The sequence below is a fragment of the Crinia signifera genome, chromosome 6, assembly GCF_055691185.1.
Source record: "Crinia signifera chromosome 6, ASM5569118v1, whole genome shotgun sequence".
In the NCBI taxonomy this organism is placed as follows: domain Eukaryota; kingdom Metazoa; phylum Chordata; class Amphibia; order Anura; family Myobatrachidae; genus Crinia; species Crinia signifera.
Genome location: NC_139222.1, coordinates 207,145,528 through 207,158,838, shown reverse-complemented (window position 1 = coordinate 207,158,838; position 13,311 = coordinate 207,145,528). Strand labels below are relative to the sequence as shown.

The 13,311-nt window shown below is 42.6% G+C and overlaps 1 protein-coding gene across 1 annotated transcript; it reads right to left on the bottom strand.

The window, feature by feature from the left end:
* Positions 1–1,046: 1,046 nt before the first annotated feature.
* On the bottom strand, positions 1,047–12,882 carry DUS1L (dihydrouridine synthase 1 like). The gene is made up of 13 exons (XM_083148679.1): positions 12,422–12,882; positions 11,534–11,642; positions 10,208–10,258; positions 10,007–10,119; positions 9,841–9,923; positions 9,368–9,471; positions 7,182–7,326; positions 3,762–3,858; positions 3,589–3,677; positions 3,246–3,394; positions 2,657–2,694; positions 1,677–1,752; positions 1,047–1,585 (listed from the first exon to the last, which is right to left on the bottom strand). The coding sequence occupies exons 1-13, from the start codon at positions 12,656–12,658 to the stop codon at positions 1,455–1,457; spliced, it is 1,422 nt and encodes a 473-aa protein (XP_083004805.1). The 5' UTR covers positions 12,659–12,882; the 3' UTR covers positions 1,047–1,454.
* Positions 12,883–13,311: the final 429 nt, after the last annotated feature.

Genomic DNA, 13,311 nt, shown 5'->3' with positions numbered 1-13,311 from the left:
TACCTATGATGAAAATTACAGGCCTCTCTCATCTTTTTAAGTGGGAGAACTTGCACAATTGGTGGCTGACTAAATACTTTTTTGCCCGACTGTAGTTACGCCACTGCCATTTCCTATATATGGTATAACCAGTGCTTAAACATCAAATAAGTTGCATTCATTTCTTATTTTTTCTCATACTGCATGTCAGGTTCAGCAAAGCCTAAATCACATCCAGGTATGTGCCAATCCTAAAGTATGGGTCTGCATCCATGATTCCATCTGTAACTTTGCAACATTTTTATTAGATTCTGCTTCCCTCAACACCAGTACACACCTTTCTCATCCACTGCACGGCAAACTGTTGACAGCAGAAGCCACATTTATCTCCACGTGATCGGTTATTGCCCTATTATATGGTACTGTAATCCTGCAACTGAAGCGCTCTCATTTGACATATGCTACTAATTAACAGAACAGCAAAAGACAATGTGCACACCTTCTATAATCTCACTGGTGCACATACAACTCTCATATCCACGGTCATATACAGCTAGTCGATAGATACTATTGAAGTTCCTTCTTCATTTATAGCTTCCTTAGTGCGATACTCTGCTTTTCTTACACCAACCGCTGATGAGAATATTTAAGGCTGGATAAACCAATTTCTATTGTGGATAGCCATTTTTTTTAAGTGTTGTATCATTGAACATGGTTTGCAAATCATTGTATATATTACAACACTGATAGCTACATCGTTACTGCTTGGGTAGTTCACAGACTTGGAACTATTTATCTCCTTGCGCAGTGTCATTGTATGTTATACGTTGATTGTCTACATGCAAATATATACAAATACAAGTTACGTTTTATTCTTCCTTTACATATAATTTAAGTGTGACCGGAACCTGTATCTTCCTACTAACATGTACCAGAAGCCATTTTAATATATCTACAAGATGGCTGCCAGAGCTGCCTGTAGCCAAAGGGTACATTGTATTCATACAGAACTCATTAGTGATGTATATAGGCTGCTACCCATAGAGGATCCAGACACAAACCAGGCATAAAGTAGATGCTCTTTATTTTCCATGTTCCTCGCTAAACTATAAAACAAAAAAGTTTAAAACTACTAAATCCAGTTTTTTCACCATGTCACCCATGTCTGAAGCATTTAAGGACACTAGGATTTAAGTCCAGTAGCAGCATATTTTTTATTTAAAAAGAAAAAAATAGAGAAGGCAAAAATGGAACCCGTCTCAATCCATTCATAATATATAATTAAAGCTTTTAAAAAAAAAAACACCCATTGAAAGAATATCTGAAGTGCAAAAAGTGTGTGTGTACCGCACCATTCCACTGTGGGATATTGACCATCCCAGACACATGCGGTGAGCTCTGTATATTTCCCTGAGCAAGCAGTAAGAGCGGAGCCCATGAAGGGCTGTACTAAGCAGTCCCAGGCTCCTCGGGGGTTAGGCTTTGATCTCAGGGGCTGGCTGTGGCAGTTTGGATTCTGTTAGGTTATTTTCTGGTACATCTGCATCCTGCACAGCTTTGCACTGAAGAGATCTCTCGTATTTGGTTTTAAAAAGCAGTCCATGACCTAAAGAAACAGAGAACAAGGATTTCTGAGAATTACATCTATCCTGACGTGCCCAGAGGTGGTGCTCTGGAGACGAAACACTGGTACCCACCTGCACAGTCTGCCATCTCCTTGAAGGCTTTTTTCTTGCAGCAGCTACGACACAGGTGGAATACACACTTATTGCCCTGCAAAGCAGGAAGGATTACCAGGTTATGCTACAGTTTACTATTTATTAAAATAACTCAACTCTGAAGTACCATAACCAATAATCATTATACCTGTATGTTTATAACCATTATACCTGTATATTAGTCATATGTAACATAAAGGTGTGAAAGCAGTCAGCAGGTATCCCATTTAAGCTTAATCATACTGAACCCCAGGCCTGCAGTATTGTGCATGCACAGTGTTAGGTAAGCACAAAGGCTGTATTATTAACAGATGGATAGCAAACAATGGTACTTGTGTATTAGCAGGGCCCCCACTAAGCAAAGTGCTTAGTGGGCGATTCTGCGTAACAAAAAAAGAAAAGCCCCAATACATTATAGTAGATCTACACAATATGCAGGTCTAATAAATGCCTTGTAATACAGGTTGAGTATCTGTATTACCGTCTGTCTTCAGAATATTTCAGGTGTTTGTTCGCACAGTTTTGCATACTCACAGGGTCCCCACACATCCAAGGCAGCCATCAGGTTTGTCTTTAGAGGAATCCCCGATCCCAAGGATGGATTGCACGGGTGCGGCAGTGACATCCTGACGTCACCGACTCACTCTTGCAATGCATCCTTGGGGGTTACGAGTATTTTGGATAAGGGATACTTAACCTGTATTAGCATTCCAGGTTTTTAATACCACATGCTATGAAATATTAATGGAATTATTAGTGGCAGTCAGATGCTGGTGATCACTTTGAGGTATTTAGCAAGCAGCTGAAAGGCATGGTGTAACGTACTGTAGTACAGAAGCAGGCTATTGTACGTCAATGTAACCCTCTACCTCCAGCCATACAGTACAGATGGAAAATAAAAGGGAAGTCTTCCCAGTGCTATGACGATTTTGGAGAAATATGTATTTGAAGCAGCTCACCTTGGGATTTCCACACTGGTCACATTTTGCATATTTAGCTGGAAAAAAGCAAATAGGATTAATATGTGGAAGTACAAGAATATCTTAAGCAAAGCACAGCCATTATATCCTTAGATGTAACCTAGAGAGATAATGCATTGCCTATGTGTTAGAACAGTGGTGTCAAACTCATGGCCCTCCAGCTGTTGTGGAACTACACATCCCAGCATGCTCTGCAACAGATTTTATGTAATGGATTGCTAAAACTGTGGCAGGTCATGCTGGGATGTATAGTTCCACAACGGCTGGAGGGCCATGAGTTTGACACCACTGCGTTAAGACATTTATAAGTATCAGATATATAATAAACCAATACAATGGTTTTAAGCTTTGCCCTCATGAACCCAAAAAGTTCATATTTCATGTGCAGGTGTGCTCATAACTCACTGACACATAATAAAAGTTCCACTGTTTTACGTCCTGAGGGGCCGTGGGAGTGAACTTTTGATTAGACATTTCCTTAACATTTATATCAGCCATAAAAAAAAAATTAAAAAAATATTAAAACTGAAAAAAAAAAAAAAACCCTATTCTTTCAGGTGTGACTTACGTTTTACAGAGGAGTCCAAACTTTTGTTTGGGTTGCGCAGCTTCTTCTTCAGTTTGTTCTTTGAAATCTGTTCTACGTTTGCATCTTCTTCATCCTCCAGAGCCCTTTTGCCCCGTCCACCACTTTCCTCTTTCAAAATGTCTTTCGGCCTAATAATGACAAAGAATGTACCTAGGGTTTCTACATTTGAACGCACAAGGGTAAGCTATAGACATGTTCATATATCCTAAAGCTTCACATGCTGAGGTTTGACCGTTGTTACTCAATTGCTAATTATAAATAGGCACAAAACACCATCACTTAGCGTGGACCAGGCAAAATAATGCAGAAGTTAAAATCTTACGGTGGGCGGACATAAGGTTGGCAAATCCAGTGTGGAAACGGCAAGTCACCTTTGATTTCTTCATCTTCTTTATTTTTAGCTATCTCTTCCTACAAAAAAATAAAATAAAAAATATTTAAATCAGTGCAATAGTGATAAAACAAGAAAACACACAAATAAACCACTTTCATTACCTGACACTTAAGCTTCAGTTCTTTATTTACTGCAATGATGCCTTCTAAGGACTTTGCTTTTGCCAGCTCATCGCGTAGCACCTGGTAAACCTGCAAACTAAAAGAAAGCCGGTGAACAGCTACTGAAACATCTCCTTATACTGTGCCTGGAACAATCACAAACAAATCCCTACCATTTCTGTGAGAACACAGGAGGATATGAAAAATTACGGAAAAGAAGCAGCATTGTAAGTTCTAAGGGAGAATGTGACTGCAAAACAATTCAAGAGCTTCTTTTATTCTTACCCATGTACTTGGACTACCCGGATAAAAAGTACTATACGGTTATTGGTCCACCGCATCGGCAAACATTCACATCCCCTACTGTACAGAATGTACTGCACTTTATTTAACGTTATATCTTAAAGTACCTGCATAACAAGTGTCACTGGCAGGGCATGCTGAGAGGTTAGCACAAGAGCGGACACAGTAATGACAACCAATACAAATATTCATTTGTGTTGCTAACTTCTACAAGTTGTGAGCTATACATGTTAATTGTAAGACCCCTAGGGCATATGCATGTGCTTAATGAACGTGGATGTACTCATTAGTGTATATTTTTCTTTGAAAAGGTGGGTTGGTTTTGTCAGTTCTTTGAAGCCTAGAGTATCTCATACACATTTATCCTTTACCCCGTATTGGATGACATCATCAGCTCAGAAGAAGAACTTCAAGCGTGGAGAAAGACTACGCACAGTATGACTCTAGGGGGCATTCCTTCTAAGAATGCACAAAGAGTATCTGCTTCACAGTAATAGAGGGAGCATAATGAGCAAGACCAAGAAGTCTCATTACAACATCCTCCGGAATTCAGACATCAACATTTCAATTTCAAAAGGTGCAAACAGACCTCTAGGGAATCCGGCTTTCATGTATTTTAGAGTAAATAGTATAACAGAATTCCAATACATTTTCAGCATTTGTAGACTGAAACAACCTAATAGGATTGCAGACTTCAAAATAGATACACATAATAACCCAGAAGTACAGGGTTAACTTGAGCGTAGACTACCTCTTGTGCCCCCCCCCCCAATAAAAAATCATTGTCTTCCTTTTATTGCATGCGTGGGATCGCTCTCTTAGGAGGAAATTTACTAAAGCTTTTAAGAATGAAGAATGGTTATTTGGGCCATAGCAACCAATCAGATTCCATACCTCCCAACTTTCGAGTGAGTTTAGGAGAGACAGTGGGGACATTTTGGGGGTATAGCCTAGCAGGAGGGGGCATGGCCTATTTTCACTCCGCTACCGCAGGGCCACGCCCCATTTTTGCCACTGTGGGGGCATGCCCAGCAGCTCCATGAGCTGCTGGCTATGACTCCAGCCTCTCTGGCTGCAGAAATAGAAGCTGTGAGCATTCACGGGCGACAGGACGTTTCCACGAAAAGCAGGACAGTTGGGAGGTATGAGATTCTGTCTATCAGTTTCTAGGATGCAATAAGGTGCATACACACTGTACAATTTCATTGAAAGACATTTGCCTTGAACCCAGTGTCCTGGACGAAAGATGTTAATGAAAGCTATTGACGACAGACGAAAGATCTAGCTACAGTTTATAGGCTATTTTTCAAAGATATCCAAAATTGAGCTGCATGAACAGTTGACGAACAATCTTGATGAACAACTGGCAGGTATGCGCTTCATCATTCGTTGCTTGTCGCAAACGCACTGACATATATTTTGACCAATTTAGTTCAGAACAGCCGAAATCGGTCAAAAAAAATTGTACAGTGTGTATGCACCTTTAGAGGAATAGACGACATCTGATTGGTTGCTATGGGCAACATCACATTTTCATTTTTAGAAGCTCTAGTAAATTTACCCCTAGACATAGAGAACACACAATTAGTCAGAATATAGACATAGACACTTACAGATGGCGCCGGCCTTATTATTGCTGGCGGAGCGCCAGGACCGTGTCCCTGGCGATCCGCCAGCAATCTGGCGCTCTGGCTGAATGAGACGCTTGTGCGTTTCCCACGCACGAGCGTCTCAATAGCCTGGCGGCGAGGCGGGTGCAGTCCTGCCCGTCTCCAGCTTCAGGGAGACGGGCAGGGCTGCGGGGGGGCGGTGTGGACCGGCGGGGACCCGGGGAAGCCGGCGGGGACCCGGGGAAAAGCACCGTCGGAACGGGACGCGCGTGCACCTCGTGCACGCGCGTCCCCTTCCGACATACAGATGGCGCGGGGGATGGCGGGTGGCGAGTCCTCCGCCATCCCCAGCAAAGACAAGCCCGGCGCCATCTGTACTTTGAATATTACTCTTTCTGCTTGCATATGCACTGTCTGTTTTAAAAATGCACAGCTGTACCTCTAATGACTTTAGCTCTCCTGCTCTTCCATTGATAATAGGTGTCCCCCAACATTTTATTCTTGGCCCTCTTCTTCTCTATCTCTACATGTCCTCCCTGGGTGAGCTTATTTGCTCACTTAACTTTTACTACCACATCTATGCTGATAATACTAAAATCTACCGATCCTTTCCTGATCTCTCTCCCTCTATCCTCACTCATATCTCCAACTGTTTCTCTGCTGTCTACTCTTGGATGACCCAGCACTTTTTTAGACTTAAAATATTAAAGACTAAGCTGACCTCTTCCCACCCTCCTGCATAAAACCTGACAATCTCTCAACCTAACCTGTCTAAGCTCACTTCTTCACCTTCTGTGTCACCCCAGTCTGTCTAACCCTCCCCTTTAGAATGTAAGCTCTCACGAGCAGGGCCCTCTCTCCTTATGTGCCTTTCTTAGAATATATAAACCTTTGCCACCCTGATAATTGCTTCAGTGTCCTGTCCCCTGGTGCAACTATCCATATTAACCATGTACTTGTCCGAAACTGTCTTGTACTGTAATTTGTTATGTGTTTTTGATTATAACTATGCTCTGTAAAGCGCTGCGGAATCTGTGTGCGCTATATAAGAAACTGTTAATAAATAAATAAATAAATTATTATTACGGATACAGCAAACCAATGCTGGAAATAACCAGCGAATATCTATTTCTAGCGTGGAATGTCCTTGCTCAGATCTGCCATGTCTAATGAGCTATAGGAGGCGCGAGGATTCCGCTGTAATCAGGTAAATGTGAGCATCCCACATCATGCGTACCAATTAATGAAAATAAACACAGCATGAACAGGAAGGTTACAGGAACCATAAAAGCAAGTAACTCAGCAGGCTCCTTCCTTAGCCCAATCCTGCAGCTATTCATTCAGTGACAGCAAATTCAGTTTTCCGAATACATTACAAAGACATACAGGCAATACATTACAAGACTTTAGGTTTACCCATAGCTGCTATGAAGCGGAGGGGGTCACTGAATCTTGGCCAAGTGGTTGTAATTCACTGGTTAATAGTAAAAATAAGCCAAAACCTCACCTGTGATGCCAAAGTTTGAAAAGGTGTGCCCGAACAAAAGACAAAGGGCACGGGTATTGCTGTGCAAGCTCTAAGTATTCTTCTGCCATCTCCCATACAAAAGGATTCTTCCCTTCAAACAAAGCTGGGTTGTGAAGGTTTCCCTCTAAAAAGCAGCAAAGAACAGATGCTCTGACATTAGACGGCTCGGAGTGGACAGGAGAGCTCATAGAGAAATCAGGTTATCTCTAGGTAATATTGCGCTCTCTTTTAAACCCATTTGATCCCGTTTTATTAAAATATCTTTAGTGATAAGCAACATTTCTTGCAACCAAGCTGAATCTACAGTGAGTCATCATATTAGGACTGCTGCTTACGCTAAATTCTAGTATTCTGCTGGGTTCTACCAGTAGCATAGGCTGGTCTCAAGATTAACTCATACATGGAAAAATGCACATGGGGCCAAATGTAATAGGGTGAGAGTTTCAGAAAGTGAGAGATTTTGGGAGAGCTTTCCCATGTCTTTTAAAGCAGCAATCAATTACACTGCAAAGGCAGGTTGATTTTGCCATGTAATTGTTTGCGGCTTTAAAAAACATGGGAAAACTCTCCCAAAATCTCTCACTTTCTGAAACTCTCACCCTATTACATTTGGCCCATGATCTGTTCAGCGACACTGCTAATTCTCATCTCTCTCTTTTCCTCCTAAAACCGGGTTCTTCTCTGAGTAACTGAACATGTTTTGAAGTCATGTCAAAGTGGGTTGAAGCCCCTTTCCCACTGCACTAGCTGTGGGTTAGTGGAAGGTTTTCCTTCTCCCAGTGACCCACTTCTCTATAGGAATTTAATAAGCACAGTGTCGGATGACCTGGGTCACGTGATGCATTACCAGGGTCCTTGAAAAAAAAAAGAACCTGGGTATAGTGACCAAGTATGTGACCCTGGTAATAACCCAGGTCAGTGGATTACTTTTCGAAAGCTGGTTTCTACTGAGCCAAGACCTGGGTTGATCCGGTAATAACACAAGTTATTGCTGTAGTGGAAAAGGGGTGTACAACTGTTATAGTACCTGTGGTGCAAGTGTTGAGAGTTATCACAAAGTTGTATATCCAAACCCCTTGCCCCTTTAGGAATCGAGGGTTACTGTAATGCAAAACAAAAGCCAATTTTACATACTATGAGGTTGGACTAAAAGGCTTCTAACAATAGGCCCAAGTTGCAAAGCTTTGGTTTCCTCCCACAGTGTGATACCACGTACCTCCCCTAGTTAAAAAGGTGTTTAAAGCAGGTATTCGCTTTGACTCATTAAAAAAGATCCTGCGGAAAGTATATCCTGGAGCCTGCAAGCTGTCAGAGCAGTCTCTGCTATATATACCCGGCAAGTCCGTCTCTTTACTACCATTCATATGTGCAAATGTTTTGAAACATTATGTTCAGTACATACAATTATGAATCCAATATAAGTGGAATAGCAAACACTGGGTGTTCCTCAGTAATTAAAATATCTATAACTGTAGCAAGATTCACTACAAGTCTGAACATGATGTCGGCTTGGTCTCCAAATATAATGGGAAGGGGGAGGGAAGGGGGGAATCTAATTTCTTATTCATGCCCAAGAGCTCTTCTGTGAAATCTGATTTAGTAATTGATAGAGGAGACTGTACACACTCTTCATTATTATACTACCAGAGGTGACATAATACAAGGAAAACATCAACAGTCGGAACGACAACAGCAAGCCAATGTCTGGCAGGTGTTCAGGTGTCATTTCTCCATATTTAGTAGAACCCTGAAATCTATATGTAATCATCGCCCCTTTCAGACAAGCAGAAATATCCCAGATTAGACCTGAACATGCAAAAAATCCGGGATTTTGTCCGAAAGGCTCCTTAAAAAATTCCCAGTATGTTACCAGTGTTGAACCTGCTACTTGGGACCCGTGTGTAGAATAGGAAGTGCAGGCATTTGGAGATATCTCCAAGCGCAGGCACTGCATCAGATTGTGGTAACGTCACTGTCTTGGCAATAAGCCAGGTCGCAACTGGGTAGGATCAGCATAATAAAATCCTGGGTGTAACTCTGCTTTGTAATATAAAAGGGGTATTAGTAGCCTAAATCCATTCCTTTAAACAGAATGACAGTTGATTTCCATAGCCTAGAAGACTGTGTGCCAAATAGTCTACAATATCAGATAAAGAGCCACAAACCTGCACTCATTACACCATGTACTCCAGTCTCCTGAATACAGCGGTCCACATCAGAAAGGTATTGTATGTTCCCATTTGCAAACACAGGAATTTTGACCGCATTCCTGTATCACCCAAGGAAGGAAAAAGATTGTTACTTAATGACTGTTAGGAGTTATGCAGCTGTACATGAAAACACTAGTGACACAAACAAATCTACCCAGAGAAGAACCAACAGCCATACAAAAGGTAAGTTGTATGCATACTTTCACAAATGTAAAATATCCATAAGGAGCACTTTTCCGCATGCCCTGTTTGCAAGGCAGTGAACATTCATAAAATCTAGTGTACAGGAAAAATGTGGTGCTCACCAAGCCAACCTTGGTCAGATGTGGGCTCATTTTCTAACCAGCACTTCAACTATTATCTGATTGGTTGCTCCTTCACAGTACTTTATATTTAAAATAATCATACAATTGCTTTGAAAGATGCACCTCACAGCTTTGATATGTTCCCATGAAGCAATGCCAGTTAGGGGACCTTTCTGCTCCTTGGTGCGACCATGAACTGTCAGCAGCTGAAACAACAGGATATGAAAGTATTAGCATAGAAGGAGACGTTAGTTCATAGCGGGAAGCATACATGCATATAAACACCTACCTGGCACCCGGCTTTCTCCAGTAGTTTGGCATATGACACAGTTTTTTCAATTTCTGGGAACACCCGGATCTTGCAAGTTATGGGGACAGATAACTTCTTGTTTGCCAACTGAACTAAGAATTAACATTCAGAATAACTGACATGGCAGAAAAGCAAGAGAGCAGTAAACCCTGTAATATGTGACTTGAATCTGTAACTTACTCATTTTCTCCACAAGCTCCCACTCTTCCTGGAGAAAAGCACCATAGTGACCTGAATAATGACAGGTATCCATGTTAATGGAAAACAATAAACATACGTGTTTGTTATTGCAATATGCCATCAGCCTATCAACAACTCAATGCTGACACAGTCAAGATGTTCATAGGGATGTTCATAGGGATGAGGAGTGTGTATGTGTCTAATGGGAGGGGGGGGGGGATGTTGTTTTAGATACTGCTGTGATTTTGATGCACATCGTTTTCTACAATTTACTGAGAATGGTGTGCATAATAAACATCTAGTGAGAGGAGGTAACGCCGACAGAACGGTGACAGTAGGTCAGATTACCATGTGGTTTGCATCTCTAATCGTACAGTATATCACATTGATGTAGATGACCTTCAGAAGCAGAAGACCAACCAGGTCCCACGTCAGTTAGCTAAGGAAACAGAAGCTACGATGGGCACAGGACCACAAAGATGAAGATTAGAAAAATGTCTGCTTTGACAAATCTGGTGTCATGCAGGCTGTAGGTCAGAACCTGGTGTAAACATGAGTTTATAGATGTATCTGGCTTTTAGCAAATAGTTCAGATGTTTCCGGCGCCTGAGCACCTGAGCTGGCCGGTCAATCCAGCGTACGATTGTCGGGCAGGTATGCGACGGTGGAGCAACGCAAGGAATGTGTGAGCGCAGCTCGCCCTGAGAAATTTCTGGGCATAACACTGAAGAAGTTATGGTACTGTAGCCAGCCTACTTATATCGAATTGCACCAACCAAATGCTTTTTTGAAGTGACAGTGGTGTCTTTTTTTGAATAACATGAAATTAGCATGAATTTGCTAAAATGCATATACTGACAAGCTTCTGAGAGAATGTGCTTTGGATCTTCACAGAGAAAAAAAAAAGTTAAACTTTCACTGGTTGCTTTAGGGGAGCTATTCAATAGTTTTGCCAGCAGCGATAACTGATGGGCCCCCAATAGAGCAATTGAATTGTTGCTTCGTTCAGCCGTGAGTGCTTTATGTCCCATGTGAGCACCCATATGATGCTTTTTGCTTCTTGAGCAGGTGTAGTCAGATAAACCTGGTCTATTTGTGTGCAACAACTTAAATTGCTGTTGGGTGCACATTAATTGTTGCAGCTAGTTAAACAAGAGCTGCTTTTGGGAAGACACAGCACAGACTACATGTGCAGCATAAAAACAGGTTATACGCCTTAAAGTTTTCCATATTGTGACACATGCTGGCACAGTTTCTGCATGATTCCTTTTACTGGGACATACCAAAGTGAAAATTGAAAGTATAATACACAGCAACTTGTCATACCTCTCTTTGCAATCATTTGCGGGCAACCAAGGTTCAAATCAATTGCATCACAATAGTCCTGAGCCAACAGAGCTGCTTGTAAGAACACTTCAGGATCATTTGCACAAAACTGTAAAGGAAATAAAACAAAATGTGTATAACAGTGACAGACAAATACAAACATAAAAATATATATGTCAGTGAAAAGTGCACAGGCAAACAGATCAGTCTCCTGCATCCCTGTGTCGGCAACTGGCTCACAGCCAAAACGCACCCGCCTGCATACCACCACTATTCACCTGGGTGGAATAGGTCATGCTTAGAATGGATTACAGAAAATGTGGTGGTTGCAGCATATAAATAGGTCCAAGAGTTACATAAAACACAACTAAGCACTTTTTGCATGTTATAGATAACTGGTAAATGATGATGCCCTCTACAGGGGACTAAGTAAAAACCGGACCCGGATAAGACACCGGAACGCCGGACCAGACATCAAACTCTGCATTCCGGAGCTTATAGTGTCTGGTCCGAGGGGTGTCCCATGCGGGGGTGTCTTGTCCGGGGGGATGCCTGTGATTGCTCACACCAGGGACATGGGGAAGGGGAGATTACAGCCTCCCCGTGTGGTCTGGAACGTTCCAGTTTTTATTACACCCCCAGACCATGCAGTGAGGCTGTATTCTCCCCCCTCTCCTCTCCCAGGTGACAGGTGTCAGAGCAGCCCCATCAGATGGAGCACCCCCGGACAGGACACCCCCGGACCGGATACTACAAGCTCCGGAATGCAGAGTTTGATGTCCAGTCCGGCATTCCGGTGTCTTATCCGATTCCGGATTTTACCCATACCCCCTCTACAGTAGGGGCAGTACACAGTACTAGCATATGGAAACCACTTGTAGTAAGTACCTGGACGATGAGGGGCCGGTCCTTCGGGCACACCTCACAATACAGGTTCTCCTTGCGGTAGTTGGCATCTCGTAAAAAGACCTGTGCATGTAACATAGGGGTGTAGCACAGCTGAGCCCCGTGTCGCCGGCTTAACATCCTCCAAGCCAGTTCACTCTGATCCACCATAGGGGCCAGAACATAGCGGGGCTCTCCCAGGGTCTCTCTCCAGAAATCCATGCCCTGGAGCTTGGCCATGATGTATGCGCTGCCCGGTCACAGCTCACGTCTCCTCCTTCACACCCACCATAGGCGCCTGCTCTCACCTCCCCGGAGTGAAGCCTGGGATTTTCCCAAAGGCTCTCATGCCACGATCCCGTGCCCGAGCCTACCACTTCCGGCCTGTCCTCACTGACTTCATTCCCCGCAACCCAATACTTCCGCCGCACTGAGAGCATGAGACTTCAGTTCCGTATCATTATAGTAAGCGGCAGCGCTCATCCTTATCACCGTCCTACTCCCTTTCATTATTTTTAGACAGACCAGGTTGTTTTGTGTTGGTGTCTGAACCCTTTTACACCTACTCATTCTGCATTCTCAAGTGTGTGCTGTAATGCCAGGTGTAGTAGGCCAAACTGTGTAGCATATAAGTTTCATATTAATAACATATTAGAAGAATTTAGATCGTGTGTCAGATTTTGCAAAGCCACAACAGAACCCAGAAGAAAGCTGTCACTAGATGATTTAAAATATAACTTTTATTCTTACAGGTAAAAAAAAAAAAAATCCAAATGATTAAAATCATTAGTCATTAGGTCGACATACATTGGGTCGACCACTGATGGTTTACATGCCTAAGGTTGACAGGGTAAAAAGGTCGACATAAGCATTAGGTCAACATTGGGATGGTC

Bases quoted from the DNA above. Each gene is read 5' to 3' on its own strand.
- DUS1L (XM_083148679.1), bottom strand. From the start codon at position 12,658: ATGGCCAAGCTCCAGGGCATGGATTTCTGGAGAGAGACCCTGGGAGAG. The intron at 11,643-12,421 runs GTACTTACTACA...TTTCCTTTACAG, and splicing joins ACCGGCCCCTCATCGTCCAG to TTTTGTGCAAATGATCCTGA. The intron at 1,753-2,656 runs GTGAGCTGCTTC...CCTGCTTTGCAG, and splicing joins ACCAGTGTGGAAATCCCAAG to GGCAATAAGTGTGTATTCCA.